We start from the raw sequence: 27,355 nt of genomic DNA on the forward strand, positions 1-27,355 counted from the left end.
ATACTCTGGGTGCCCCCTCTCCCCCTGCCCTACTATCTGCTGTGACAGGCCTGAAAATTAAACTGCAGGCTGGCTCAGGTTCATCCGTGACCTGGGGCCTGTGTTTCCTCTCGCACCAGCTGAGTCAGGAGCGAGGGCAGCGAAGTTGGTGGGGTTGTGCCGGCGTAAAAGGGGTATAAGGACGCTCCGGATCCGGCCCTTGGCTTCTGACTTCTCGGGGCCACCAGGCAACCTGCTCTCAGTGCTGAGGCACGGGTCTGTCTTTAGGTGCCCAGAGAGTAGTTATCAGTGGTTCACAGTCGTGCTGGAAGGGCATAATGAGTGGGTTCTGTTCAATATCTTCATCAATGATTTAGATAATGGCACAGAGAGTTCACTTATAAAGTTTGCGGACGATACCAAGCTGGGAGGGGTTGCAAGTGCTTTGGAGGATAGGATTAAAATTCAAAACGATCTGGACAAACTGGAGAAATGGTCTGAAGTCAATAGGATGAAATTCAATACCGACAAATGCAAAGCACTCCACTCAGGAAGGAACAATCAGTTGCACACATACATAATGGGAAATGACTGCCTAGGAAGGAGTACTGTGGAAAGGGATCTGGGGGTCATAGTGGATCACAAGCTAATATGAGTCAACAGTGTGATGCTGTTGCAAAAAAAGCAAACATGATTCTGGGGTGTATTAGCAGGAGTGTTGTAAGCAAGACACGAGAAGTCATTCTTCCGCTCTACTCTGCGCTGATTAGGCCTCAGCTGGAGTATTGTGTCCAGTTCTGGGCGCCACATTTCAGGAAAGATGTGGAGAAATTGGAGAAAGTCCAGAGGAGAGCAACAAAAATGATGAAAGGTCTAGAAAACATGACCTACGAGGGAAGATTGAAAAAACTGGGTTTGTTTAGTCTGGAGAAGAGAAGACTGAGCAGGGACATAACAGTTTTCAAGTACATAAAAGGTTGTTACAAGGAGGAGGGAGAAAAATTGTTGTTCTTAACCTCTGAGGATAGGACAAGAAGCAATGGGCTTAAATTGCAGCAAGGGAGGTCTAGGTTGGACATTAGGAAAAAGTTCCTAACTGTCAGAGTGGTTAAGCACTGGAATAAATTGCCTAGGGAGGTTGTGGAATCTCCATCATAGGGGATTGTTAAGAGCAGGTTAGACACACACCTGTCAGGAATGGTCTAGATAATACTTAGTCCTGCCTTGAGTGCAGGGGACTGGACTAGATGACCTCTCGGGGTCCCTTCCAGTTCTATGATTTTCATTTGTGACAACTGCTGGGAGAGGGCTCTGGGTGTGTTGCATGGCCCCAAATGCAAAGGAAGGAGCCGTCTCTAATGACAAGCTGCCCATGAAGCATAGTGCAGCCCTGATGCCCTGTCTCTTCCCCTTAGTGTAACTGAACATACGTTACTAGGGGATAATTAACCTGTTACGGGTGTGAGAGCGAGACTGGGACATGCGTCGCAAGCCTCTTACTGCATCAGATTCCTTGTGCCTCTGGGCTCTCCTTGCCTCCTGCTTGTAACCAGTCTGGGCCCAGCGACTGGATAAGTCTCACGCACCTAGAGCTGGGACTAGAACCCAGCTCCTTTGCTTGGAAAGCTGTCTCTCTGCCACTTGAGCTAACGGAGAGCTCCCGTAGTGGGCATAAGGAGTAGATCCATTGTCCTCTCTGCAGGCCCTGCCACGATTGCACCACATGATCACTCACGACACAGCGTGTGCATTACACACACAGGCCTGGCTCCCTTTCTGCTTCCTTGCGTCTTTCTCCTGCTCTGTGCCTTCACTCATGCTGTGCCCTTGGGACGGCCGGTTCCTACCTATTCACTGTGCGCCTCTTTCCCCTTTAAACACTTGGTCTCCCTTCCTTCCTTCACTGGGCTCCTGTCCTGGACTCTGAGCTCTCCAGGACAGGGACCGTGCCACATACTTCTATAGTGCTACGTACGCAGGGGGCCATCCTGGCTCCACTGATGTCAGGGGGAGTTTTGCAATTGACGTGGAGGCTAGACTTTCACTCATGGCCTCGAATGCGTCTGGGATCCTTGCACTGCATTGCTCCACTCGGTGAACTCCCAGCTTCTGGAGAGAGGCCAGCTCATTGTGGGCACCATGACTCATCCCTCTCACCTCCCACGAGCTGGTGCTGCTTTGGCTGCAGCTTGCACGAGGCCACGGTGGAGAAGTAACATCCCCCCCGCTCGCTAGTGGCTGGATCAGTAGTAATGAGGAGAGCGACTGTCCCCATCCTGCGGACACGCCCTGCACTTGGGAGGTCAGCGGGGGCGCTGCCCACAGATCGGTGCCCTTGTGTGAGATCAAGGATCCCTGTCGGGCAATTAATGACTGTAGAGCCGCTGGCTGGATTATCCCAAACCCCCTGAGGTCCCACATGGGGCCGTGTCTGCCAGCGTCCAGGCATCACGCTGCAAACTCCCTGGACGATCCAACACCCGGCTTGTCCGACAGTCCTTGGAGCGTCCGTGCACGGGGTGATTGGGGGTGTCCGAAGCCTGGACTGTCACGGGGTGGAATCTGGGTCCTGCTTTCCATTCAGTTCCACTTAGACAGGGTTAGTAAATACTGAACAGATGCTACCATGGTGAGTGGCAGCGGCTGCAGATGTTTAAAGCACAGCAGTAGAAGGTGCTGCAGCTGGGGGATAAGCGACCTATTGATCCGCTGGAGTCTCTAATTATTGACTGGTCATTGATCAGCCCTGTATACATAGAACCTTCCTATCAAACGTGGCCAGAATCTGTTCCCCAAAAGCCTGTGGCCTCTGTCACTGGCCAACCATTTGGCTACTCGGTGACTGATCAGGGGCTGTCGCCTCTTTCTGGCCTGACCTGACTCTTGTCATGGTGCGACCCCCTTTGGAGCAAAGTGCGATGAAATATACAAAGAACCGTAGCGTGATCTCTGGGCAGGTGAAACTCCCCTTTAATGCAGTAGAGTGACACCCCCGTTGTCCCACGGTGCTGAAATGTACCAGCTGGGATTCCAGCTTAGGGCATAGCCGGTCCAGCTCCTGTTTGATCTCTGGCCTGACTCCCCTGGATTTTAATGGTAGCAGGATTGGGGCCCCAGTCGAAAATGCCGCCTCTGTCGTCAGGCTCCTGTCTGTGTCCGGCTGCAGTGAGGAAGGTTTAAAGGGCTCCTGGCCTCTCGTGACACGAAGCCAGTGGAAGGGATTCGGGGCCATTCGTACCAGGGTTCCTGTTAGCTGGCTCCATGGCCCAGTCTCTCCCAACCTGTGCTCGCAGGCTGTGATGTTACAGAATTGTTGCCCCACCGCTGCATGCAGAGATCACTTGATCTGAACCCCGGAAGGACTTGGGGAGAGCGATTCGCTATCTGGGGCCCCGGGGCAAAAATTACTTAGATGATCATTGGCATTTAAGACCCACTCACTGAATTGACTCTTTGGTTACCAGGATCTGCCTTGCACTGGGTCTCTTTTGAGGGTCAATAATAGTCTTTATTGCCCAGGCAGAAATATCACCCTGGACATCTTGGGAGGAGGGCTATGGCCGGTGGGTCTGCGCTGAGCCGGACTCTGGTGCACAGAACCGTCGTGGCCCAAGCGTCGTGGCCTTTGGCTAAGGGTCCATGAATTGCGCAGACAACAATGGCAGATTTTTCTCTCCCTTTGTCTCCAGGTGCTTCAGTGAGTCAGTTGGAGCCTTTGGGAGTCACCATGTCGTACCCCAACGCTCCCCCGCCCTATGATGACAAGAATCCCCTCTACCCCCCGCAGCCTGGGGGCCACCCGCAGCCCGGATCCTATCCAGGGGGCTACTCACAACCTGCTCCGTATCCCGGGGGCTACCCACAGCCTGCACCCTATCCCGGGGGCTACCCGCAGCCTGGAGGGTATCCTGGGGGCTACCCCCACCCAGGTGTCCCGATACCCCCCATGTCAACACTCCCGGTGAACCTAGGTAAGCTGAGCATTCACAACAGGGGGCGCGGTACAGAAACCCACTGATGGCCCATCTGGCCCCGTCCCCAGAGACCAGCTTACAGCTTCTGAGATCAGAGCAAACCCACTGGGCCGTCAACGTGCTGAAAGAGACAAGGGTCCACCCTGGTTCCAGTCGTTCTTGGTCCCGTTCTGCACAGAGGCAGGTCGCCCCAGGGACTGGGGCAGAGAGAGTAACGACAGGCTGGATTCTGCTCTCAGGGGATGGGCCAGACGGGCCGTCAGGGTGGCAGTGCCCATGTGGGACCAGAGGAGTGAGGAGTGCAGGGCAGAGGAGACGGTGGGGTGAGGGGAAGGGGTCTCTGGAAGGGCAGGGCAATGGATACGGTGACTCGGGCTCTGCAGGACCTGGCGTGAGTGGGGAGATGGGGGGATTTCCTTGACCCCCTGGGACGGACGGGCTCCGATCCATCACTCACCCAGATCTGATAGAGAGGAGACGTCCCGGTAAGAGGCAAAATATTCCAGTCTCCAGTCCCATCGTGTCAAAGCTGGGCTGAGCTTGGCTGGTCCGTTCCATCCTCCCCACCCGAGGGTCGGTCCCGTCGGGCAGTGCCCCGTTGTGACAGGGGCACCCATGGCCTGGTGGTCCCACCAAGAAGGAGGTGGGGTCTGATGGGGGAGGGGAGGACACCCTGAAACACACGACTGACGGGCCAAGCCTGGGGGGGGGAGGAGGGTGGAGAAAGGAGACGGCGCTGCTAGAGAGGCGGGATGGTTACTTCCCTGCGCCTTGTGCCAGATGCACCCCCGGCGTCACCCTACTGGGTACCGGGCCGGCGTCTCCTGTCTGGGCTCAGCCCTCTCGGCCATACTGTCAGTGAGACCCAGCTGGTGCCAAGGGGCCGTTGGGCTGGGACATCCCACAGGGCAGCCCCCTCCTAGCTCGTGGGGAGAGGCAGCCAGGAAGGGATCTGACACTCGGGCGGGGCAGACTCTGGACACGTGCCAGGTCAGCAGGGGCACGTGGAGAGCTGATGCCCCCCAGCCGTACAGGCGTTCGGGCGCTGACTCTCCCCCTTTTGTGCCCCCCCCCCCCAGGGGACAGCTACGGCAGTGGTGGCTCGGGGGAGGAGGACGGGCTGAGAGCAGGCACCATGGACGACAAGAAAGTGCGACACACCTTCATCCGCAAGGTAACTCTGGAGGGAGCCGGGCTGCCCTGCCCCAAGGGTGCAGGGTGGGGGAGCCGGGGGGATGGGTGGGGAGGGGGTGTCCCCCTCCAGACTCTGGCCCCCAGAAACAGGTTACGGCCGGCGTGACGAGCCTGGCGCCTGGGTACCAGTGCGGGGCCGAGGGCCTGTGGCTGGCGTGTCTGCGTGGCGAGGCCAGCGGCTAAGGGCAGTGTCAGGCTCCCGTGGCTGCAGGGCCCCCAGTGCTGGCGGGGGCTGGGGGCACGGCCCTGACCTGGGGAGGGGGCAGGGACTGGAGTGGCCTGGGCTACAGAGCCCCTCCCCATGCTGGCCGGGCTAACAGGACACCCGGAGCCCGTTGGATGGGAGCCTTGGTAGGAGCTGCCCACCCAGGGACTACAAGGGGCTCGATCTCCACGGCCCACCCAGTCCCTGGCCCCCCGACCAGCTGCCATTGGGGGCATGGCAGGGGCTGGCGCTGACTCCATCAGGAGAGGGAGTGAGAGCCAGCGGCTCCATCCACCTGGGGTGCTGGGCAGCTGGGGGCAGCGACGCCTCGGGGCCGCCTTCGCGTGTCTGTGCAGGGAGCCGGGCTGGTGCCCATGGGTGACCCCTCTGTGCCTGTTTGTGCCCCGCGGGGGAGCAGGGCCAGTGCCCACGGGTGACCCCTCTGTGCTTGTCTCTTTCAGGTCTACACCATCATCTCAGTCCAGCTGCTGGTGACCGTGGGCATCATCGCCGTGTTCACCTTCGTGTGAGTCTCACCTTGTCCTGAGCCCTGCCCTCACTGCCAGCCCCCAGCAGCTGCTGTCCCAGGGGCTGGTCCCTGCTCCACGGGGCCCCAGGAGCTGGGACGTCCCAGGGACTCTCCAGAGGAACGAAGCCATCTGCTCCCAATGCCCCGTCCCCCTGCTGAGGGGAGGGGCCAGAGCCTCGCCAGGGGGATGGAGGAGACGGGCACCATCTCACAAGGGATGGGGAGCCCCACCCCGGGGCTGTTTAAAGCTGGGCTGGGGACAGCCCGGTGGGATGGGCTGTGGGGGGTGACTCTGCCCTGCCCTGCCAGGATTCCGGATGGATCCTGGTGAGTCTGTCTGGGGAGCCGGGCACAGAGCAGGGCAGGGTCCTTGCTCCCAGGCTGGGGCCCCCATAGCTGGTCTGTGCTGTGTGGGGGGCACGCAATGGCTTGGGGGTGATGATGAGCGGGGAGCGTCTCACTTCCCAGCCTTCCCTGTGAACACCAGGGGGTGGAGACCATGGGGGAGCAGAGAAGGGGCCATGTGGTGACGGGTGTAGCCAGGAACTGATCTCATGCTCTTCTCCCTCTTCGCAGCTCCCCCGTTCGCAACTTTGTGCGGCGGAACGTTGCTGTGTACTACTGCTCTTAGTAAGTATCACTCTGCCCTGGCCAGCTCCCCTCCCTGCTCATCCCGGGCTCACCTGCCCTTTGCCTGGGCCCCTGTGCGAGACCTGGCAGAGTCAGCACCGCTCTGTCAATGGCCTCCCTGCTGAGTGCCACGAGGCGCTGGTGCCCTATGCCAGAGGCAGGGCGTGCTGTGTGGGGTGGCATGGGGAGGGAGAGGGGCAGTTAATCACAGCTCGCTTTCTCTAAGGCAAAAAACAAGGAAACTACGTGCATAAAACTCTGTGACAGCCACGTTCCAGCTGAGATCTGGTCTCGGGTGGGAACTCTGGCTCTTCGAGCAATAATGACTGGTCATGCCACTGTATCAGTTAAAGCACGAAGGTTCGGATTTACAGAGGGAGCATTGTCTAATGGTTGGAGCATGAGCCTGTTGGAGCTGTCTGCTCAGACTCGCTCTACCACATCATCTGACCTCAGGGGAGCTGTTTCCCGGCTCGGTGCCTCAGTTTCCCCTCTGTGCAATGGGAGTAATGCTTCCCTACTGCTGAGGCGCGATGTGAAACGTAACGAATGAACCTCGGCCCTTCTGCTGCTGGCACAAGGCTCCGACCGGCCCCGGCTCTGGGTGGGCGGTAGGGCTGGGAAGGGTCCCAACCTCTGTGTCTCTCTCTCTCTCCCCAGTGCTGTGTTTCTGGTCACCTACTTGGTGCTGGCCTGCTGCCAGGGCCCCAGGTGAGTGTCTCCTTCACTGGGGATCAGAGAGGGCGGCCCCTCCCTCCGAGCCCTGGCTCAGAGTCCCCCGGGCACTGGGAAGCGGGTCGGGGGGGAGTGACTGAGGCAGGGGGCTGTGGCCAGAACGGGCTCTGGCTCCATCCGCAAGGGGCGATGAGACAAGGCTGCCCCCAGGGTCGATTCCTGTCCATCTGGGGCCATGGCCTGCCCTGACTCGGGGGTTGGTTTTCACGGGGACCCCCCTGTGCCCTGCAGTCTCATCAGGCCAAAGTGGTGCCCTTGCCCCAGGCAACATCACGCTGAGCTCACCCCAGAAACCCCGACCCCCCGGCTTCCCCCCAGCCTGCGGCGCAGCGCCCCGGGCTCTGACTACCTGCACCCTGACCTGTGTGTTCCCTGACTTCCCCCAGGAGACGCTTCCCCTGGAACTTCATCCTGCTGAGCATCTTTGTAAGTGGGGCTGTGGGGCCGGGTTGTACCGGGGGGGCACCCTAAAGGTGGGAGTGGGGCCTGTGGGGAGGAGTGGGATGGAACGAAGGGAAGGCTTTGATGGCTGAACACTGGTTAGGATTGGGCCTGGGGTCACGTGCATGGGGGTAGAAATAGGATGTGTGTGCGTGCGTACGTACGTACCCGGGAAGCTGACACGATGCTTTGATCCCTCGCTGGGGCTGGCTCCACAGCTAATCGCCCCCTTTCCTTTCGTTTGCTGCAGACGCTGGCCATGGCCTTCATGACGGGAACCATCGCCAGGTACTGGCTGGGGAAACCCCCTCTGAGCCCCTTCCCTCCTTCGCCTTTCCTGAGTTCACCTGCCGCCCGCGCGGGGAGGCGGTAAAGAACGTGTCCACTGGGCCACGTGCCCCTGTGTCAGGGTCGCTAGCCCTGCGGGGGAGGTGGGCTCGGACGGAGAGGAAAACCAGCCCCACCCTGGTTCTAACTTAGGGGATCCCCTGGCTTAGCTCAGCTTGAAGGAGTCGCCCTGGAGCCTGGACTCAACCAGGCGCCTCCTGGGGGCGAGTCGCAGAACCGCAGGCTGCCTGTGATGGCTTTTCTATAGGGCCCATGGGTGCCGTGTCGGAACGCCCGCCGAGCGCCGCCCCCGAGCCCACGGGATCGCACTGCCGGGGAGCGAGCCCCGGTTCTTGGCTCCCATTGGCATGCGGAGGGGGAAGTGGGAAATCATTGAATGGCTTTTAAACTAACCCCCCCCTCCCCCTCTTAACCCTTTGTGTGCAGCATGTATAGCACCCGGGCTGTCCTGATCACCATGGTGATCACTGCAATAGTGGCCATAATTGTAACCGTCTTCTGCTTCCAGACCAAGGTAAGGCTCGATGGGCTCCCTGCCCGTCCGGGGCAGCAGGGACTGGGGGAGTCAGGGGATTTCCCCTCCTGGGAGCCCCCGCGGCATAGGCTGGGACTGGGTACGAGGCAGACGCTGCCTCATCCAGAGTGGGGTGCTGGAGCAGAGAGCCCCTTCCCCTAAGGGGTCCACGCTGCCTGTGCCCAGCTCTGGGACTGACAGAGCAGGAATCGAACCTGGATCTCGTGTGGCAGCCCAGAGAGAGCTGGGTCAGCGCTTTGGGGTGTCCATTTCCAAGCGCGGCTCCCACTGGCTGCATCCCAGCTGGGCAGCGCGTTGCCCTGCGTGCTGCTGACCCTCGCTACCCAGGCTGCCACGCAACATCCGTCCCGTGCCACCTGATGCAGCCGATCCGCGCTGACGTGGGGAGCAGACGTGTCCCAAGCTCTGGTGCCTCCTGTGGGGGAAGCCCGGTGATGCGGGATGGCTGCGTTCCCACCATGCTCCGTGAGTCCTTTTCTAACTTGTCGCCGTCCTGCTGGCAGGTGGATTTCACGTCGTGTACCGGGCTGTTCTGTGTGCTGGGGATTGTCGTCATGGTGACAGGAATAATCACCGCCATCGTCCTCTCCTTCAAATATGTGAGTAGTGGCTGGGGGAGGCCTGTTTGAGGCCAGGCTAGGACATGACACCAGCGCTGCCCTCTGCTGGCCCCATCTGTGTCTGCAGTTGCCAGCACGGCAAGCGTGACCTGCCGGAGTCTGCTGAGAGCCTGAAGCAATAGCCCCCATGGGTGGGTGAACTGCCCCATTTACACAGTGGAGATGTTGACTCTGAAACCTAATGATGGCAAATCGGAATGTCAGCAGCAGGGTGATTCCATTCCCTGATCCCTTCAGCTGATGCATCCAGCTGCCCTGGGATGGTGGGCAGGAGGTGAATGGAGTTACCATAACTTTGTCTCCCAAACTGACCCCACTTCAGTATCTTGCACGAAAGCAAACCTCTGTTCCTGAGCCAGCTGCACCTGGCAACAGCTCACGCTTGGCCAGGGATGTCAGGGCATGTTTTGTTGACAGAGGGAAAGTTGCCCGGGAGATTTGGTCTCCTGGGTTCACTTTAAAAGGCAGCTATGGTAGTTGGGGGGTGGCTAAAACCAGACCATCTCCCTTCACTCCATCCTGCAGCCATCCCGCCTTGGGTGTGAATATATCGAGCAACGTGCCAGACTGCATTGACTGAGCAGGATCAGGCCTGGTTGCTTGGATGGGAGACCTCTAAGGGAAGCCCAGCTCCAGCTGGCTGAGGTGTGGGGGACGCAGTTGGGGGCGCTCTCCCCTGTGAGTTGGGGATGAGCTGTGCTGCTGGAGCTGCTCTTTCAGAAGAAAAGCAAATCCAAGAGCACCAACAGCTGTCATGCTCCTCCCCAGAGGTGGCTGCACCTCCGAGTCGGGTAAAGCAATCCCTGACACCTACGCTGCGGGATCCAAATAGTTTTTCTCCAGCCCTGGGCTGGCGGGTGGCATTACTGGTCTGTGCCCTGGGGCAGCCGCTGCAGCCCTCTGTCCTCTGACTGCCCCTGTCTTTGCAGATTGCGTGGCTCCACATGCTGTACGCGGCCATCGGCGCCATCGTCTTTACCCTGGTGAGTAACGTGGCTCGCGCTCTGTCCCTGCTGGGCTGGGAGCCTCCCATGTTCCTGGGGGAGGATGGAGGCAGCTCCTGGCTCCGGCACATGGGGCTGACGATCTCGAGCAGCGTGGCTGACCCATTGCCCTGTCTCTGGTCTCCCCAGTTCCTCGCTTACAACACCCAGCTGGTGATAGGGAACAGGAAGAACGCGATCAGCCCCGAGGAGTACGTCTACGGAGCCCTGGAGATCTACATGAATATCGTCCAGATCTTCATCTTCCTACTGCAGATCGTGGGCCGGAGCTAGAGTCTCCACGGAGCTCCCGGCTGGAATTGCCCCGGGCCCAGGAGTGCTCCGGGAACACCTTGCCGCCTTCCTTTCCCTCGTCCTTTCCCGCTCCCCGCCCCGGCGTCTCTCTCCCAGGCCAACGGTCTCTGGTTTCCCTTCTCACCTGGGGAGCCCAGCATGGCTACTCAGAGGGGTAGCAGGCGAGACTGGCCCGTCTGCCCTGCAGAATAACAAGGCTTTGCCCAGAAATGAAGCCAGTGTCAGCTGATTTCTGCCTGCCCTGTTAATTGCTCCGCTGCCCTCTGTGCTTCCACGTGGCCTCCTGTCTTTCTTTTCTCCGCACGCTGCCCCCGGGGGATGGGTCTATGCACCGAGTACATCCCTGTAGCATCCTCTCTTGTAGAGGTGTGTTCATGGCGCTGCTTCCGATCCCAGATCCTCTAGGCATAGCTCCCTGGGAAGTGAGGAATCCAGGGGCAGCCCCTGCCTGGCTGGGCCCATGACTCCGTTCTTTGCCAATGGGCTCCCTCCATTTCGGCTGCCTGGCGACAGGCTCCCTCCCCTTCTCTTGCTGCGTGCCCACGGGGAGGAACGTTCCTTCACATCATCAAATTCGAATCCACTCCAAGGAGAGCAGAAAGACGGGGGCTTAGTCCTGGCTCCGCTCTGACCCAAGGTGTGCAGGTTCCCTCCGCCCTGCAGAGCGCCCTCCGGTGGGGAGGAGCAGCGGGGGCTGCAGTCAATGCACTGAGATGATTTTAGAGTGGAGGGGGGATTTGTCATCAGTGCTTTTCAATTCCAGCAGGGTTTTCACCCTCCCCGTGAATACAGAGCAGCCCAGACTTCAGGGCGAACACCAACGCTTGGGGCAGTTACATGTCTTAAGCTAGCCTTATGTTAAGTAAAACAAAAAGATCTACTTAGCCACAGGCTGGGGCGGAGAAATGTAGAGGCATGGCCCATGGTAGTGCTCAGATTTTTGTTGTTTCTAATTCAGTCTTTTATCCTTGGTAAGCAAAGGGGTTTGTAGCGAGCTGCCATATTGTATATTTGACTAGTCCGGAAAGCCAAAAGACCTTGAAATAACATTGACAGGGGGCAGGCGAACGGCACAAGGGGAATTTGCAAAGAAACATGCTGTGTATATTGCTCATGCTCTCTAGTAAGGGATTCGCTTATTGCAGAAGGAAACAGAACTGGGGCCGCAGGCAGCATTGTAAGTCACCACCCCTAATTCTAGAGGCTGGAACAGGTGCTTTAAGTGGGGGCAGGATGGGGCGGAAACGCTGCGTTGGAGCACTCTGGCTCCCCCGAGGCAGTGCTGGTGAAGGGGGTGGGGGGCAGCAGCTGAACCCAGAGCCGGTTCCCAGCTCCTCATGGGAAGAGCAGGCTCAGAGCTGGGCGGCTGGATCAGAATCCCCAGGCGAACGGCCTAAAGGGCAGGGGAACTGGGGGTGCAGCCAGCGTTAACCCTTTGTGCTCCTTCCACGACGCTAGCGGCTTGGGCCAGCCTTGTTCACTCAGTGCCTTAAATCCCGATGTTCCCGGCAGATGATTTGAGGTCAGCACAGCACATGGCAGGGAGTCGCCCCTCGTCACATCCAGGAAGGGAGAACAGCCTGTTCGGGATGCCGGCCTTGGAGGCAGAGCTGCTGGTGAGCAGAGCCCAGCTCTGGCCTGGCTGAGGGCGGGGGCGTAGGCCAGCCGGGGTTAGCTTTGCTATGCAAAGGGCTGTCGGGTGCGCTACAGAGGTTAGTGGATTGGCTCAACGGCCCCCCTTGAGGACAGACCTAGAGACCCCTTCCTTGGGAGCGCTCCGCAAACCACCAGCCGGGTTCGGAGAGGTCCCCAGTCCATGCAGCAGGGGCGTGAGGGGATGGCTGTATAGCGTACGCTGTATTATATTCTAATGCTGCAGCCAGTGGGAGCAGCGCGGTCGGCTCCCGGCACCAAAGAACACACACAAGTTGCACTCAATAAAGTGAAACACTGTGTACTTTTTCAAGCATCCAGCATCTTTTGATTTTTATTCACGCTTGTGAAAGTGACAGTGGTGCAGGGGAAAGAGGTGGGTGTGACCCCTGGGACCTGAATCTACCCCATGCTGGAGGTAGACAAAGCATACCCCACCCCCACCCTGCAGAGACCATCTCTGGAAATGAGACGGGAGCTCAGTCCCTGTGGCACATGCAGTCCCCAGCCTCTCAGCTGAGGCTGTCGGCAAGGATTGGGGGAGAGGGAACGTAGCTACCTCCCAAACTGGACCAGGACTGAGCCTCACCGTCTCACTTCACACAGCCTCAGCAGTAACATTCAGGTACCATGGAGCTGGACCCTGTTTAAAGCAGCTTCTGAATTCCCTGCCCCATCCAAGCCAGAGTCCCAGGGCAGCAGCATTACCCACACCCCTGCGGGGATACTTGAGGGCCTTGAGCCAGCTCTAACCATCTCCCACCACCAGCCTTTCAGCAGTGGTAACTGGCTCCTCCCCAGACTCAGTGAGGAAAGGCTCGGGGCCAGATCTCCCTGCAGTGCCGCTGACGGCTAAGGACACTTGGTGCAACATCCCCTTCCTGTTGTGCCCCTCAGGGTTACAGCTGCACAGGGGCAGGTTTCTCTGAGGGGAAGGGTTTATTTAGGATCTCACTTCTGTCCCACACCAGCTGTGTGCAACCTACAGAGGCAACGTGAGAAATCTGAGTAGGGTAGAGTGATTTGGGCAGAAACAGCATGACCCCGCAGGGGACTGACTCTCAAACAGATGGGCTGTTGGCACCTAAGACCAATCACTGGGATAGTGTTTCTCATTCTGCAGCATCAAGCAGATTTGCCTCCACGTCCCCGAGCTCTGAGCGGGAAGGAAGCCTCTCGTGCCTTGGCTCTGCGTCCAAGCCTAGGCCTTGGTGTCAGCCACGCCCTCTGGTTCCAGCGAGGTCCTCCTGTACCGCGCTCGCTCATACTCCCCCACGTTGGACGCCTTCATCTTCTGGCGAGCCTTTAGCTGCTTCAGGCGGTTCTTGTCCACTTCGCGCTTGGTCAGGAGGAAGAGGATGATGCCGGAGGGGAAGCCGATGGCCCTGCGGGAAACCAAAGCTATGGTTAAACTGCAGGACATTCAGCATCCATCAGGCAGGGTGGGGCAAGTCCCAGCGAGAGGCTTGCACTGCCTCAGGCTTCTCCCAGTTCTGCCGATGCCCCTCAATCCCAACCCGCAGTCCCCCTTGTCGCTCTAGGCCTGGGCTCCTGTCACACAGCTCTGCCAATGCCTCTGAGCAGTCCCCTTGCCACCACCAGGCTGGGGCAGATCCCCTTTGAGATGTCCCCACGCTGCTCCTTATGCTAACAGAGAGGACGCCAGACACTCCCATGGGACGCCAGGGCCTGAACAAGCTGCCTCCATAGAGGGGCGCAGGCAGACAGCGCGCACTGGATGAGGAATCCCAACCGAACGGGGCTGAGGCTAGTTCTAGGCAGGGGACACTGATGCTGATGACACTCCCGACCCCAGAGCGGGACAGGGATGAGCAGCAATTCGTAAGACTCACCAGGCCACACCAACCATCTTCATGGGGTTCTTGGCTTTCCGGGGAGGGATATACTCGGGGATTTCACGGACTCGCTGGCCCGGTTCTGGCTTGGCTCGTAACTCCACTGGGGCTCGGCCGCTGCCATGGAGGAGTCGGACGATGGGTCTGCAGGTCCCGGCTAAGCAAACTGCCCGGCTCACAGCAGCAGAGCAAGATCCTGCCCAAGACAAAGCCAGGTTACCCGGGATGGGGAGGGGGCGAGGCAGGGTTCCCGGGCGGGCGGGGGATCGCTGTGGCAGTCAGATCGGACGCCTGGTCTCGCATCTGCACGCGTGACATCACCGGGACACGGAATAGGGTCCCGGGGGCCCAGCAGTGACTGCAGCGGGGGCATGGCCAGCCCGGCGGGCGGGTAACGGGCCGGGGCTCGGGTCCCTGCCGGCCTCAGCGTCTCGACTCCAGCCCCACCCCAGCGGCTCGGGCGGTGACCGGGCACAGCTGGGCAGGGGGGAGGGGCCGGCCCCGGCGTGTGTGTGGGGGAGGGGCTAGGGCGGGCCGTGGCTCCGGAGAAGGGAGGCGGGGGGAGGGGCCGGGCCCCGGCACCGGGGGGGGGGTGTGGGGGAGGGGCCGGCCCTGGCACTGGGGGGGGGGGAAGTGGGGGGAGGGGCCGGTCCCGGGCGGGGAAGTGGGGGGAGGGGCCGGGCCCCGGCACCGCGGGGGGTGTGTGGGGGAGGGGCCGGGCCCCGGCACTGGGGGGGGGGTGTGTGGGGGGAGGGGCCGGTCCCGGGCGGGGAAGTGGGGGGAGGGGCCGGCCCTGGCACCGGGAGGGGATGTGGGGGAGGGGCTGGGCCGGGCCCCGGCACCGGGGGGGGGATGTGAGGGAGGGGCTCCGGGCGCTCAGTTACCGAACAACCCGCTGACCGCCGCCGCCATCTCGAGAGGTGATCGCTCGGCTCCCGGCAGGCAGCGCGCCCAGCTGCGGTGCACACTGGGAGTGGCAGTGCCGTAGGTGGGAGGGGAAGGTGAGGACAGGAACTACAGCCCCCAGAATTCCGTGGGGCGCGACTACAGCCCCCAGAATGCTCAGGGCGAGGCGGAGCCGGGAGTCCCAGCAGCTCCCCCCCCATCCCCGGGCCAGTACGACTACAACTCCCAGAATGCCCGGCGGGGTCCCGCTACCAGGCCAATGGGCGGGGCTTACAGCGCTGAGAGCGGTGATTGGATCGGGCGCCCCAGGCCCGCTCGGTGATTGGCGGAGCCGGGCACGCCCCCTCCCCCTGTGTATCAGGCTTGGTGGCGGCGGCGCGGACGGACGGGGCGCCCCGAGGCCGAGCGCAGCCCGCAGCCAGCCCGGCATGGAGCCCGGGAGCGGGGAGGGCGGCGCCGCGGGCGCGTTGCACTTCCACGGGGACGAGGAGATCATCGAGGTGGTGGAGCTGAGCCCGCCCGGCCCCGGTGAGCGGGGGATGGGGCCGGGCCGCTCCCTGCGGGGTCCGCCCTGCCCTAGGGGAGTTGGGAGCCTGGGGGTGGGGCCCTGCCCTAGGGGAGTTGGGAGCCTGGGGGGTGGGGCCCTGCCCTAGGGGAGTTGGGAGCCTGGGGGTGGCGGCTCCGCAGGGGGAGCCTGGGGGGGCCCTGCCCTAGGGGAGTTGGGAGCCTGGGGTGGCGGCTCCGCAGGGGGAGCCTGGGGGGGCCCTGCCCTAGGGGAGTTGGGAGCCTGGGGGTGGCGGCTCCGCAGGGGGAGCCTGGGGGGGCCCTGCCCTAGGGGAGTTGGGAGCCTGGGGGTGGGGCGCTGCCCTAGGGGAGTTGGGAGCCTGGGGTGGCGGCTCTGCTGGGGGAGCGGAGGGAGGGACCTGCCCTAGGGGAGTTGGGAGCCTGTGGGGGCAGCTCTGCAGGGGGAGCGGAGGGGGGCGCTGCCCTAGGGGAGTTGGGAGTCTGGGGGTGGCGGCTCTGCAGGGGGAGCAGAGGGAGGGACCTGCCCTAGGGGAGTTGGGAGCCTGGGGGGTGGCGACTCTGCGGGGGGGATTGGAGGGGTCTGGCCTTGCCCTAGGGGAGTTGGGAGCCTGGGGGGTGGCGGCTCTGCAGGGGGAGCAGAGGGGTGGGGCCCTGCTCTAAGGGAGTTGGGAGCTTGGGGGTGGCGGCTCTGCAGGGGGAACAGAGGGGGACCTGCCCTAGGGGAGTTGGGATCCTGGGGGGTGGCGGCTCTGCAGGGGAGAGGGGGGGACCTGCCCTAGGGGAGTTGGGATCCTGGGGTGTGGTGGCTCTGCAGGTGGGATCGGAGGGGTGGGACCCTATCCTAGGGGAGTTGGGGACCTGGGGTGTGGCGGCTCTGCAGGGGAAATAGGGGGGGCTGCCCTATGGGAGTTGGGAGCCTGGGGGGTGGCGGCTGTGAAGGGGATCGGAGGGAGGGGTGGGTCCCTGCCCTAGGGGACTTGAGGAGGGTGGCAACTCTGCGGAGGGCCCTGGGTGGCCCTGTCCCAGGTTGGGAGGTTGCTGTGGGTGCCCCTCACCCCTGAGTCTCTGGGGCCAGGAGCTTCCTGCCGCCCACGTCAGATCAGGGGAGCTGGGAGTGGGAGCAGTGGGGAGTCTTGGACCCGCTGCTGGCCCGTCTGCAACGCGGCCCCTTCCCCTAGCTCTGCCGCCCGAGCGGATCCTGCCTGTCCATCCCTGGAGCGGCTCCTTCTCCTGCTGCTGGAGGGTCCCACGGGAGCAGCTTGAACCCCCTCTGTCCCTTCGAGCAGCAGCAGGACACCCCCTGCAGAATGGCTCGTGGGGCGCCCTCTCCCTGGGGCCCAGAGGGGAGATCGGGCTCCGTGGCCTGTTCTGTCCTTGGACTCTTTGCTGAAGCTGCCAACCCGGGGCCCAGCTGCGACGATGCTGGGTTTTATGGCGTGGATGTTTGTCCTGCATCGAGTGGACTGAGATCAGCTCGTGACATGCAGGCCACTGGCTTGCCATGGGGAACGGGGGACTTCCGGTCACTAGTGACTAGGGCCTAGAGGGCCCCAGTAGTAGCATTCGCAACGAGGCCCAGGCCCCTGACTCCTCCTGGGCGTCCGCTCTGTTCAGAGGGCCGCAGCGAATGGGTGCGGCCTGGTACTGAAAACCCTACTGTCCAGCAGGGAGGCAGGGGAACTGGCTTGCAAGTGGACTGAGGGAGGCCTCTGCCCGGTGAAGCCGGACTCTGCCTACATCAGCCCCTGCCTCCCAGGGAAATCTTCTCATCTGGCCCTTTCTGCGAGCAATGTGCGTGAGCTGGGGCAGGAGGGGGGCAGAATGAGACTCTTCCCCCCCCCCCCCCCGCCCCCGGTGCTTACTTTCCCCGGCTTTGCCCCCGCAGACGACCTGGCCAATGAGATGGACGATGTGGATTTTGACGAGGAGGCTGTCGAAGGGGTTGAGGAGCAGGCCTGGGAGACGGAGGAGGAAGACGAGGGGGTGGAGGATGGCATGGAGGCCCAGGATGACAGCGAGGTCACGTTCTCTGAGCACTCGGGTAAGCTGGGGGCAGGGGTGGGCGTCGCTGTGTTGCCAACGCACGTGTATTGTCTCCTGTCCTGATGTTCACTGACGCTTTCTCCCAGCTCAGCTGCTCCAGCTACGCGTGGGCTGGGGGGGATCTTGCCGGGTGGGTCGGCCCTACCAGGTTGAGGGGTGATCTCTGCACCCCCTCAGGGAAAATGGGGCAGGCCTTGGTCAGCTGAGTTCCCTCCAAGAGCTGGCTTGGCCCCTGGCCCATGTGTTCAGACAAGATATTCCTGGGACTTTCCCCCTGGAGGGACCGAACCTTGAATTGCTGCCCAGTGACTAGCTCAGAGGTGGGCAAACTACGGCCCGCGGGCAACATCCAGCCCGCGGGACCGTCCTGCCCAGCCCTTGAGCTCCCGTCCGGGGAGGCCAGCCCCCAGCCCCGCCCCTGCTGTCCCCCCCCCCCCCCCCCAGCCTCGACGCGCCGCCAGCGCGGGAGGGGGCTGCACTGCGAGGGCAGGGGAGAGCAGGGAGGGAGGTTCACCTACAGCCTCAGGGGAGCAGGCGGGTGGTGCGGGCGGAGGACTCAGGAGGGGCGCCGGGCAGCCGCGCAGCCGGCCGGAGAGAAGCGGCGCTTTGAAGGGGAAACCGCCACTTCTCTCCGGCTGCACGGCTGCCCCTGCTCCTCCTGAGTCCTCCGCCCACGTTTGCAGGGTCGCATTCCGAAAGGGGCTTTGGGGGGGGGGTTGGATAGGGGGTGGGGTTCCAGGGGGGCTGTCGTGTGGATAGGGGTCGTGGCAGTCAGGGAGCAGCGGGGGTTGTTAGGGGATGGGGTCCCAAGGGGGCGGTTGGGGCAGGGGGTCCCAGGAGGGGGCGGTCAGGGAACAAGGAGTAGGGGGATTGGATGGGTCGGGGGTTCTGAGGGGGGCAGTCAGGGGGCGGGAAGTGGGACGGGGCAGATAGGGTTAGGGTTTGGGGAGGCACAGCCTTCCCTACCCAGCCCTCCATACAGTTTTGGAACCCCGATGAGGCCCTCGGGCCAAAAAGTTTGCCCACCCCTGGACTAGCTGCTGGCTGATCATAGGAGCAGGAGCTTCTCCATCAAGGCTGGGGACGGACTGACTGACAGGTGGGAGCTCGCAGAAGGGCGGGGCAATCCTGGACCAAAGTGCTGCCGCGCCACTCGCCAAAAGCCAAAGCGACCAATCAGCACCTGAGACAGCCACCATCTAGCCTGGTATCCCTGCTCCTGGCCTGCTAGGTCAGCCCCTCCCTTGCCTTGCGCCGTGGCCCATGCTGGTGTAGCCACGTTTGTCTAACACCATCTACACCCCAATCGACCAGCTCCTGTCCTGCATCTTGGGGGTTAATGGGCATGGAATGCTCCCGATCTGTAACCGAGCCTGTCTGCGCTTGAGTTGGGAAGTCAGCCGGCATTCCACGTTCGTTCGGTGATAGTTATTGACGCTATTCTGTCCCGTGAAGCCTCCGTTTTCTGCGTGAGCCTCGATCCCACAACCAACACCCTGGCAGTGACGGGCGGGGAGGACGACAAGGCCTTCGTATGGCGTCTGAGTGATGGTGAACGCCTGTTTGAATGCTCAGGTGAGGTGCGCTGAGTTGGACCGTTCTCTGGCATATGGGAGGTTCTGCTTCGGTTCCTGGTGGTTGTGGCGTGCTCCCTTTGGGGGTGTTACTGTGCGGTGTTAAACAGCTGCCGTGTTCCACCCCAGAGAGAGCTGCATTGTCGTGGTGGATGGAAAAGAGAGAGAGCTGGGATCTTTAGGGTTGACGAGCCGTACAGATAAATCTAATGGCCAGCAACTGCTGGAGCCAACCTTCTGCTGTGGATAATCTTCAGTGCTTGGCTTGATGTTATCTGTCTTAACCGCAGCAGCTAACCAAGGCTGGCTAAATCACTATCCCCTGCTTCCCCATTGCTGTCTCTTCAGGTCACAAAGACTCCGTCACCTGCGCAGGTTTCAGCCACGACTCCAAGTTTGTGGCCACGGGGGACATGAGCGGACTGATCAAAGTGTGGCAGGTGGACACGAAGGAAGAGATCTGGTCGTTCGAAGTGGGTGACTTGGAGGTGAGAGGGAATTAAAGGGGTGTCGCTAATGGAATCTGGAGCCCAGACCCCACTCTAGGGAAAAAGCGAGGGGGCGGGGGGGTTCCTTTTTTAAGAGACCACCTAGAACCTCAGCCTGGATTGTCAGGAGCCCACAGGCTGGTGCCTGGGAACTTTCTCCAGGAAGTGAAACTGACAAGTCTAGTTCCTATCTCCCAGGCTGAACAGATCTCCTGATTTTTCCACTGGAAAGGACGATGCAGCATGCTATGGTGGCTTCTTGGCTGGAGGGGGAAGGGGTGTATGGGGCAGGCCCTGGGAACATAGAATTGTCCGGGCGGTGCAGTGGCTGATGGGTTGGAAGCCTCGGGGAGTTTTGCTCCAGAAAGCTTTGTAGCATCTGTTGGCTGTCTCAGGAGTGGCATGATGGGTGGATTTCTCTATGTAGCTCCTGGTCTTTCCTACCGTATGTGAACCTTGGATGAAAAGATCAGAGAACACGTCCTCCCTTGTGTGTTTCTTCTTCCTCTTCTTAATTTCACCAAGGGGAAGTCCGGGTGTTACCAACAGGACTCAAAACTTTGTGTGGACTTGTGAAGTTGTGCTGAAATTAGGCAGATTTTACCAGTCAAATTCTGTAGTGTAGACCAGGCCCAGTTCAGTGGGGAGAAGCGAACTGGATTTTGAAACCATTTCTAGTTAGCTGGTGTAACTGACGCTGGTGAGGCCGATTGTATCCTGAATGCTGCTTCTGTCTTGATCGTGCCCCTTTAGGTAGGGAGTTGGGCGCTTGCAACTCGCGGTGTATTGTGTAGTTCATCCAAAGAGCTGAAAGTGCATGTACAGCAGGGGGAAACTGAGTCATGGAGGGGCAGTGACTGGTGTAAGGTCACCCAGTCAGAGGGAGAGCCTGGAGAGAACTCCTGTGCTCTGATCACTAGGCCGTGCTGCCCAAAGTTTGGCCTTGAACCTCTTACTTCTCTGGATAGTGGAGCAGCGTCCCTGGGGGTGACTGCACACCTCTCCCTGCTCGTGTGCCCGCCGGCAGGGGAGGTGGTATGGAGCCAGCTCTAGAGGGAGCCCAAGTGTCCAGCCTGGATTCCCTTCTGTGGGCCCCACTGGTGGATCCTCTTGTGGCTGAGCCAGGCCTCCCCCAGGCCCGACTGTTCTCTGCTCTTCAGCATCCTCCCCCCGTCTGTCTCCCTCTTTCCCCAGTGGATGGAGTGGCACCCTCAGGCCCACGTCCTGCTGGCGGGCACAGCTGATGGGAACTCCTGGATGTGGAAGATTCCCAGCGGCGAGTGCAAGACCTTCCAGGGGCCGAGCTGCCCGGCCACCTGCGGCAGGGTCCTTCCTGACGGTGAGAGGCGAGGAGAGGGCGGGGAAGGGAAACCGGGCCGTGGCGCAGCCCTGCCAGTCGTTACGGCACAGCCACTGACTCTCTCTGGGCACCCCCCCCCCCGACTAATCCGTCTCCGCCAGTCCCTCGGCCAGCAGGAGCGGTCAGGGCAGGAGTCACTGAGCCCTGCGTGGATTTTACCCCCGGGAAAGGGGCCTGGGTCCCTTGGCATGCAGGGGGCAGCCTGTGAGTGGGAAGGATGGGGCGGGGACGGGGGAAAGGGTCTCATAAGCGGCTCTTGTGCATCTCTCCATCCAGGAAAGAGAGCGGTGGTTGGCTATGAAGACGGGACGGTGCGGATCTGGGACCTGAAGCAGGGTAGCTCGCTCCACGTTCTTAAAGGTACGGAAGGGTTAATTCCCCCATCCGTTGGGAGCTAGGAAGGGCAGAGCGCTGGCATGGCTTTGGGTTCCTATAAGCGTCTCTGTTTTCCAAGGGTCTGCACCAAAGGAACACGGGGCGGGGTGGGGGATGGCTGGGTCCACCGGCCCCTGTCCTTGGACTCGGGTAATGCCCGTCAGAGGGGCGTGGGGCTGTCCCCTCAGAGACTGGGGCAGTCCGTCCGTACAGGGAGAGCAGTTCCGATGCACCAGAGTCTAGTCCAGGGCGGGTCTCTGCAGAACTCGGCGCGTTGGCTCCCTCAGCTGAGGGGCGTTGGCAGACCTGCGTGCTGCCGGGAGGGGGCCCGGCTCCTCGCAGCAGGGCCCGGGGAGGCCGTTGGTCAGGATTGAGGGGCATTGGCAGACCTGCGTGCTGGCGGGAGGGGGCCGGCTCCTCACAGCAGGGCCCGGGGAGGCGGTTGGTCAGGATTGAGGGGCGTTGGCAGACCTGAGTGCTGGCGGGAGGGGGCCCGGCTCCTCGAATCAGGAGGGGGCCCGGGGAGGCAGTTGGTCAGGACTGGGGGGCATCAGCGGAGCTGGCGTGAACTGGTGGGACAGCTGCTGTGCGTTGGGCTCTGAGATCTCCCAGGCCGTGTCTGACCTCCCGTTGGCTGTGACCTTTCCTCAGGTCAGGACGGGCATCAGGGCCCCTTGACGTGCGTGACCAGCAATAAAGATGGCAGCCTGGTCATGACCGGGTCCGTGGATTGTCACGCCAAGCTGGTGAACTCAGCCACCGGCAAGGTGAGGCCCTCGCACTGCCCTGGGGCTGGGTGGCGGCCCGCAAGGCCCTGAGCGGGCAGGCCTGGGAGGTTTGCTGCTCGAAGGCCGAAGCTGGGGAAGGGGCTGGGTTAACAGCCTGCTCTGACTTCATAACCCCGCAGCTCTGGGAGAGCGGGCTGGTCTGGCCCGGCCTGGTCTCACTCAGCCTCCGTCGGACCACTGATCTCTGCGCCCGCCTGCTCCGGGTAGTACCTGCAGTGGCGTGGATCTGCCAGCAGAGAGGGCTCTAGGCCAAGGCACTGCACTGTCCTCGCGGTTACTGGCATTCAGGGCTGCCAGTAGCTGGAGGCGGCGGGCGGGATCTCTTGCTCTCCTGGCCCAGTCGGGCTCTTGTCTCTGGGTGCTGATGGGGACCCCTCCACGGTTACTGGGGAAGGGGGGTGGCCTGGTCTGTGTTTGCAGGGCCCCCACTCTGGGGCGGGGGTGGTGCCCGCAGAGTAACGGGCTTGGCTGAGGCTGTAGCAGGCTCAGCAATCTCCAGGTGCCCTGGGTGTCTTAGCTCGGGCAGCAGAGGCTCCTGCTTTGAGGTCCCAGGTTGGATCCCCACTGGCGTTAGTTTTCCTAGGGACCTAGTGGATCCAGTGGGTCCCAGGTTCAGAGCTGCCCATCCCCCAGTCCTTCAGGGGCATGTTGGATCCCAACCCTCCCATCCTTTGCCGGGGGGAGGGGATGCTGGATTGGCTCCCAGGGCCCCCTCCCCACTGGCTCTGATGAGGGGTGTATCCTCTCTGCCCAGGTGGTCTGTGTGTTTAAGATGGAAAGTGCAGCCTCAAAGCCTCCGGCGGGGGAGGCCGAATCCAACTCGGTCGAGTCCCTGGGCTTCTGCAATGTGTGAGTACTGGCCGGGTGGGCGACAGGCTGATTCTCCCGGCTCACGCTTCTGGGGCTGGGCCTGGACGCTGGGGAAGAGCTGTGGGCAGAGGAGACCCCAGCAGCTGCATCAAGAAAGGGAGGGACGGTGGGTGGGGAGGTGCTGATTTGGCATGGGGGGGTGGGGGTCCGTGAGGGTCCCAGTGCTGCTTGGCATTCACGTCCTGGGAAGGCTGGGGTGCCGTTCTCCCCACCCCCAACCTGGATTCCCCCTCCCCCACCCCGCCATCCCTATTGGTAACAAATCCAAGGAGTCACGTTATCTGTTTTGCTGGGGACTGTGTCTCTGAAGCCGGGGACTGACTGAAGAAGCCTCGCTCCCCCCCCCCCCCCCCCAGGCTGCTTGGCCAGCAAAGCAGGGGGGCCAGTTCCTTCGAAATCCACCCCCCTTTGCTCCTAAGAGGGGGTCTGGCAGGTAAACCAGCCCCTCCCTCCCTCCTTTGACTTCCTTCTGTCTCCAGCTGGCTAAGAGGTGCTGCTCTGGGAGGTCAGGGAGCCACCGTGCCCCGCCTCTCACGCTCCCCCTCTCTTCCCGGGGCAGGATGCCGCTGGCAGCCGTGGGCTACCTGGACGGGACCTTGGCCATTTACGACATCTCCACGCAAAACCTGAGGCAGAGGTGTCAGCACGAGGTAAGGGACCGGGCACTAGGTGGCGCTCTGGGGGTGAGGCGCTGAGCTGTGGCCCCTGGAGCCCCCGGGCTGCCCCAGAGAGCTCTGGGATCACTCAGATCTCCTCGGGGGGCGTGCTCTTCTCCCAATCAGCGGGCCTGGGGCTGCCCCCCTGGCCCAGGGCAGGGGCAGGCAGCTCCTAGCATGGCTCCTGGCTGATCCCCATATAAATCCTCATTCCATCACGGCTGTTGCTAACCCCTAGACACTGCTGCCATCTCTGCCCAGGGACCATCACTGAGCCCCCTTGGCTTGGGCCTAGCCTTGGATTGGGTCCCAGCCCCCAGCCAGAAAAGCGGGGTTTGTGGGCTCTGACCAGTGATCCTAACGTCCCTGTAGTGCGTCAAGACAGCTGCCCGTGCCCGCCCCTTAGCCAGGCACCGCGTCCCTTGTGGGGTGGAGGTCCCACGTCTGCCGCCAGACTGGGCAAACCAGCCCCGTGCCCTTGTCCGGGGCGGTTGGGGTTGCTAGGTGGCCCCGGGCGGCCTGCCGGTGCGCTCGCTGATTTCCGTGCCCGCAGTCGGGGATCGTGCAGCTGCTGTGGGAGGACAGCTCAGCCGTGGTCTACACCTGCAGCCTGGATGGGGCCGTGCGCTTGTGGGACGCTCGCTCCGGGAAGATGATCAGCGAATATCGGGGCCATTCGGCCGAAATCCTGGACTTCGCCGTCAACAAGTGAGTGGCCGCGGCGGGCTCTGCCTGCGGTACTGCGGCCCTCACGCTGCAGCGGGCACAGCCCCCGCTCCGTGTGCCCATTCGGCTGGCTGTGGACACGGGGCTGGTGTGTGGTGGTGGTGGGGAATTGGCTCCTACGTACGTAAAGTCTGCGAGCTTTGCGCTCGGAAAGCGTGAGCTGTCCTGCCCCAGCCGGCTCGAGAACGGTGGCGCTGGATGTGATCAGACTCGGGGTGTGTGTTGCATTAAGAAGGGGGCTTTGTTAGGCCGGGCTGAGAGCAGGCCTCTGCCTCTTGAGGCTTCGGAAGGGGCAGCAAATGCTCTTGAGTGGTTGGGGGGGTTCGGGAAGTGGAAAGAGTTGAGCTGCGCAGCTCGGATCTGGAGGAAAGGGAGCATGGGCCGAACTGGGAGGGTGGAGGCAGGGTTGCGGTAGTTGGTGCGCTGTGGGTTGGGACTGAGGGGCACTGGCAGAGCTGAGGGGAGCAAAGGCTAGACTGGAATAGCCTGTCTCTGTCGCTTTCCAGACCCAAGGCTGGTGGGCGGCGGCTGGGGGGCTCTGCCCTTTGTCCCCCGGTCCCCTCTAACCCGATCTCCCGTCTCTTTCCCAGGGACGCGTCCATAGTGGTGACAACGTCCGGGGATCACCAAGCCAAAGTGTTCTGCGTGCAGCGCCCAGATCGTTAGCATTGGCGCCTGGAGGGGAGCGGAGCATTGTGGGAGCAGAGAGCAGTGCATTGTGGGATGGGGGGGGAAATAAACCCAGCAGCAAAGTGAGGTGGAGCGATCCACGGCTGGAACTCGAGGGGGGTGGGAGGCTGGCGCGTACTGCACGGGGGACCCCGATCCTTTTCGCATAAAGTGGTTCATAGCTATCGCTTGGCCATCTCCGCCCTGTTTAGTTTTAGGGCTAATCCCAGGGTTTTCTATGAAATGTTTTAATTATATAAATTATTTCACGTACCGGATCCCGTCTGTTCCAACGTCTCCCGCGTCAGCCAGGGCATCAGAGCGGCTCCCGCCAGTTGCACCAGACCCTTCTTTGGGATCTAGCCCCGGGGGGGGGGGGAGGGGTGCTGGGTGCTGCACTGGCGGATCCTGTGGGGCTGCAGGGAGGGGGCAGCTGGGGTGAAATGAGAAACGGATCCGCCCCCCTCTTCCTTGCATGTGGATGCTCCTGGGAAGTGCTGATGAGAGGCTGGGGTGAGGGGCTCTGGGGGTGCCTCATGGGGAACTGATTCCCCTAAATTGTCTTCGCTGTGGGAATCCTCTGCCTTCTCTCCCCTCCAAAGGCCCTGTGCGGCCCTATCGGGCTCCCTCTTGTCTGTGCCAACCGCTGCTCCCTGCCGTGCTGGTCGGTTCCTGCCCGCTGCCATGCTGGACCTGGTTTGGGCCTGTCAGCCAGCTTTTCTGGGCAGGCTGCAGCCCTGGGATCTCGGCCACGCGCTGAAAGGCAGTCGTTTGGGGCTCTGCCCGCCTCATGGAGGAAGGGGGTGCCGGAGTCTCAAGTGCCCCCTGTCACGGAGTCCCCGGGCGATGCTCTGGAACTGCTCCCCACAAAGCCAGTCAGGACTTTGGGGAGCCTCCTCTCCCTTGGAGCAGACTGTCTTCAGGGCAAGAAGCTCACACGGCTTTACCTCCTGGGTCTCTCCTGGGAGCATTCAGCATATGCCCCTCCGTGTGCTTCCCACAGCGAGTCCGCCCAGGGGGGGTCCTGGGGAAGCCAGAAGACCTGCACGCACCCCCACTTTGCAGTCAGACGTGACTTTCAGCCAGCCAGTAAAACAGAGGTTTATTAGATGACAGGAACATGGTCTAAAACAGAGCTTGTAGGTACGGCAGCAAACGGGACCCCTTGGCTGGGTCCATTATGGGGTTCAGAGAGCCAGACACCCACCCATGTCTGCCCTCACTCCTCGTCCCCAGCCACCTCCAACTCTGAAAACCCCTCCAGCCCCTCCTTCTCTGGGCTTTGTCTCTTTCACAGGCCGGGAGGTCACCTGATCTCTTTGTTCACCTTTAGCTATTTCCTTGCAGGGGGGAAGGGGCCCTGGCCATTTGTTGCCAGGGAGACAGAGTGTCGGGGATTTATACACACTGGCCTTTCCCCAAATGAAATGCATAGGGGAAACTGAGGCACCCACACAGTATTCAGAGGAAACATTAAGAACAGTCCCACTTCGTCACACCCCCTCTGGACAATCCCAGCCCCAGTGTTCGAATCTCAGGCCCGTTGTAGGGAAGCATCAGAATAAAGCCTCGAAGGTAGCAAAGAGAAACCTTTGTGGGCCTCCGGAGAGCAGCGCCAGCCCCCGAGGGGCTCCCCGAAACCCTCCTGCTGTATCTGGGTCCAAGGTACGTCTCGGGGGCCCCGTGACCGCTGCACAATTGCTAATGTATTTATCCCCCTGAGACAGGTTGGGGCTGTCTCCACTGTACAGAGGGGAACTGAGGCACCACAATCCAGTCACATGGCCACTGTCACCCGGGCAGAGTGGGGAATGGAACCCAGCCCTTTAGAGTGCCAGGCAGGCTCCCTGGCCGCTGGTCCGTCCTTCCTCTTGTGTGGCCAGAGGGCTGGCAGGGCGAGGTCCAAGGGGGCAGACGTAGGGCTGGCTGAGGGTCAGGGTCACACCCAGCATGGCTTTGGGGGGGGGGAGGGGGTCGTCTCTTGGCCACTGCTTCTCTCTGGGGCAGCAGGGACTTCCGGACCCAAACCAAACACAGGGGGAGGGAGGACCCCTTGTGGAGTCAGGCCAGCAAGGGTGGGGGGGTTGTGCCCGGAGGGGAGCCGATCTGCCGGGAAGAGGGGGAGAATGCCAAGCCTGGGGGAGGTGAAGATGATGGAGAAGGGACCGTGTGGCCCAGCCATTGTGGTGGCTTTTCCTCCCCACCCTGGAAGGGAGGTGATTTCCCCCCACACACACACACATTGCCCCAGAAGGCAGGCAAGCATCGCCGGTGTCCCTGCTGGCCCACTCCATGCAGGAGCCAGAGAGGGCAGACGGTGCCTGTTCCCCTGGAGGCTGTACGGGGAGGGGTGGATAGCAGGCTCCCTGCCGCCCTGG

At 61.6% G+C, this 27,355-nt stretch overlaps 2 protein-coding genes across 3 annotated transcripts in view; both read left to right on the forward strand.

Moving 5' to 3' along the window:
- The window catches only part of LOC135885269 (protein lifeguard 3-like), a 35,338-nt gene extending 22,881 nt beyond the window's left edge, over positions 1–12,457 (forward strand). For both annotated transcript variants that reach the window (XM_065412899.1, XM_065412900.1), the window contains exons 2-12: positions 3,669–3,950; positions 5,033–5,127; positions 5,814–5,878; positions 6,458–6,511; positions 7,172–7,222; positions 7,633–7,672; positions 7,938–7,975; positions 8,462–8,549; positions 9,074–9,169; positions 10,120–10,173; positions 10,324–12,457. In XM_065412899.1, coding sequence (XP_065268971.1) covers positions 3,707–3,950; positions 5,033–5,127; positions 5,814–5,878; positions 6,458–6,511; positions 7,172–7,222; positions 7,633–7,672; positions 7,938–7,975; positions 8,462–8,549; positions 9,074–9,169; positions 10,120–10,173; positions 10,324–10,467 — 969 coding nt within the window. In that variant the 5' untranslated portion in view covers positions 3,669–3,706 and the 3' untranslated portion in view covers positions 10,468–12,457. The remainder of the gene's footprint in view (positions 1–3,668; positions 3,951–5,032; positions 5,128–5,813; positions 5,879–6,457; positions 6,512–7,171; positions 7,223–7,632; positions 7,673–7,937; positions 7,976–8,461; positions 8,550–9,073; positions 9,170–10,119; positions 10,174–10,323) is intronic.
- Positions 12,458–15,331: 2,874 nt separating this feature from the next.
- AAMP (angio associated migratory cell protein) lies at positions 15,332–25,250 on the forward strand. Its single transcript, XM_065413587.1, has 11 exons — positions 15,332–15,431; positions 17,314–17,469; positions 18,927–19,046; positions 19,394–19,533; positions 20,728–20,872; positions 21,170–21,253; positions 21,920–22,035; positions 22,811–22,905; positions 23,486–23,576; positions 24,136–24,290; positions 24,899–25,250. Exons 1-11 carry the CDS (start codon positions 15,332–15,334, stop codon positions 24,972–24,974), a joined length of 1,278 nt encoding a protein of 425 aa, XP_065269659.1. The 3' UTR covers positions 24,975–25,250.
- The last annotated feature ends 2,105 nt before the right edge of the window (positions 25,251–27,355 follow it).

Source organism: Emys orbicularis, chromosome 11, assembly GCF_028017835.1.
Source record: "Emys orbicularis isolate rEmyOrb1 chromosome 11, rEmyOrb1.hap1, whole genome shotgun sequence".
In the NCBI taxonomy this organism is placed as follows: Eukaryota; Metazoa; Chordata; order Testudines; family Emydidae; genus Emys; species Emys orbicularis.

Coding starts and splice junctions, on each gene's coding strand:
- AAMP (XM_065413587.1), top strand. CDS start 15,332: ATGGAGCCCGGGAGCGGGGAGGGCGGCGCCGCGGGCGCGTTGCACTTC. Junction 19,534..20,727: donor TCGAAGTGGGTGACTTGGAG/GTGAGAGGGAAT, acceptor CTCTTTCCCCAG/TGGATGGAGTGGCACCCTCA. Junction 24,291..24,898: donor CTGGACTTCGCCGTCAACAA/GTGAGTGGCCGC, acceptor TCTCTTTCCCAG/GGACGCGTCCATAGTGGTGA.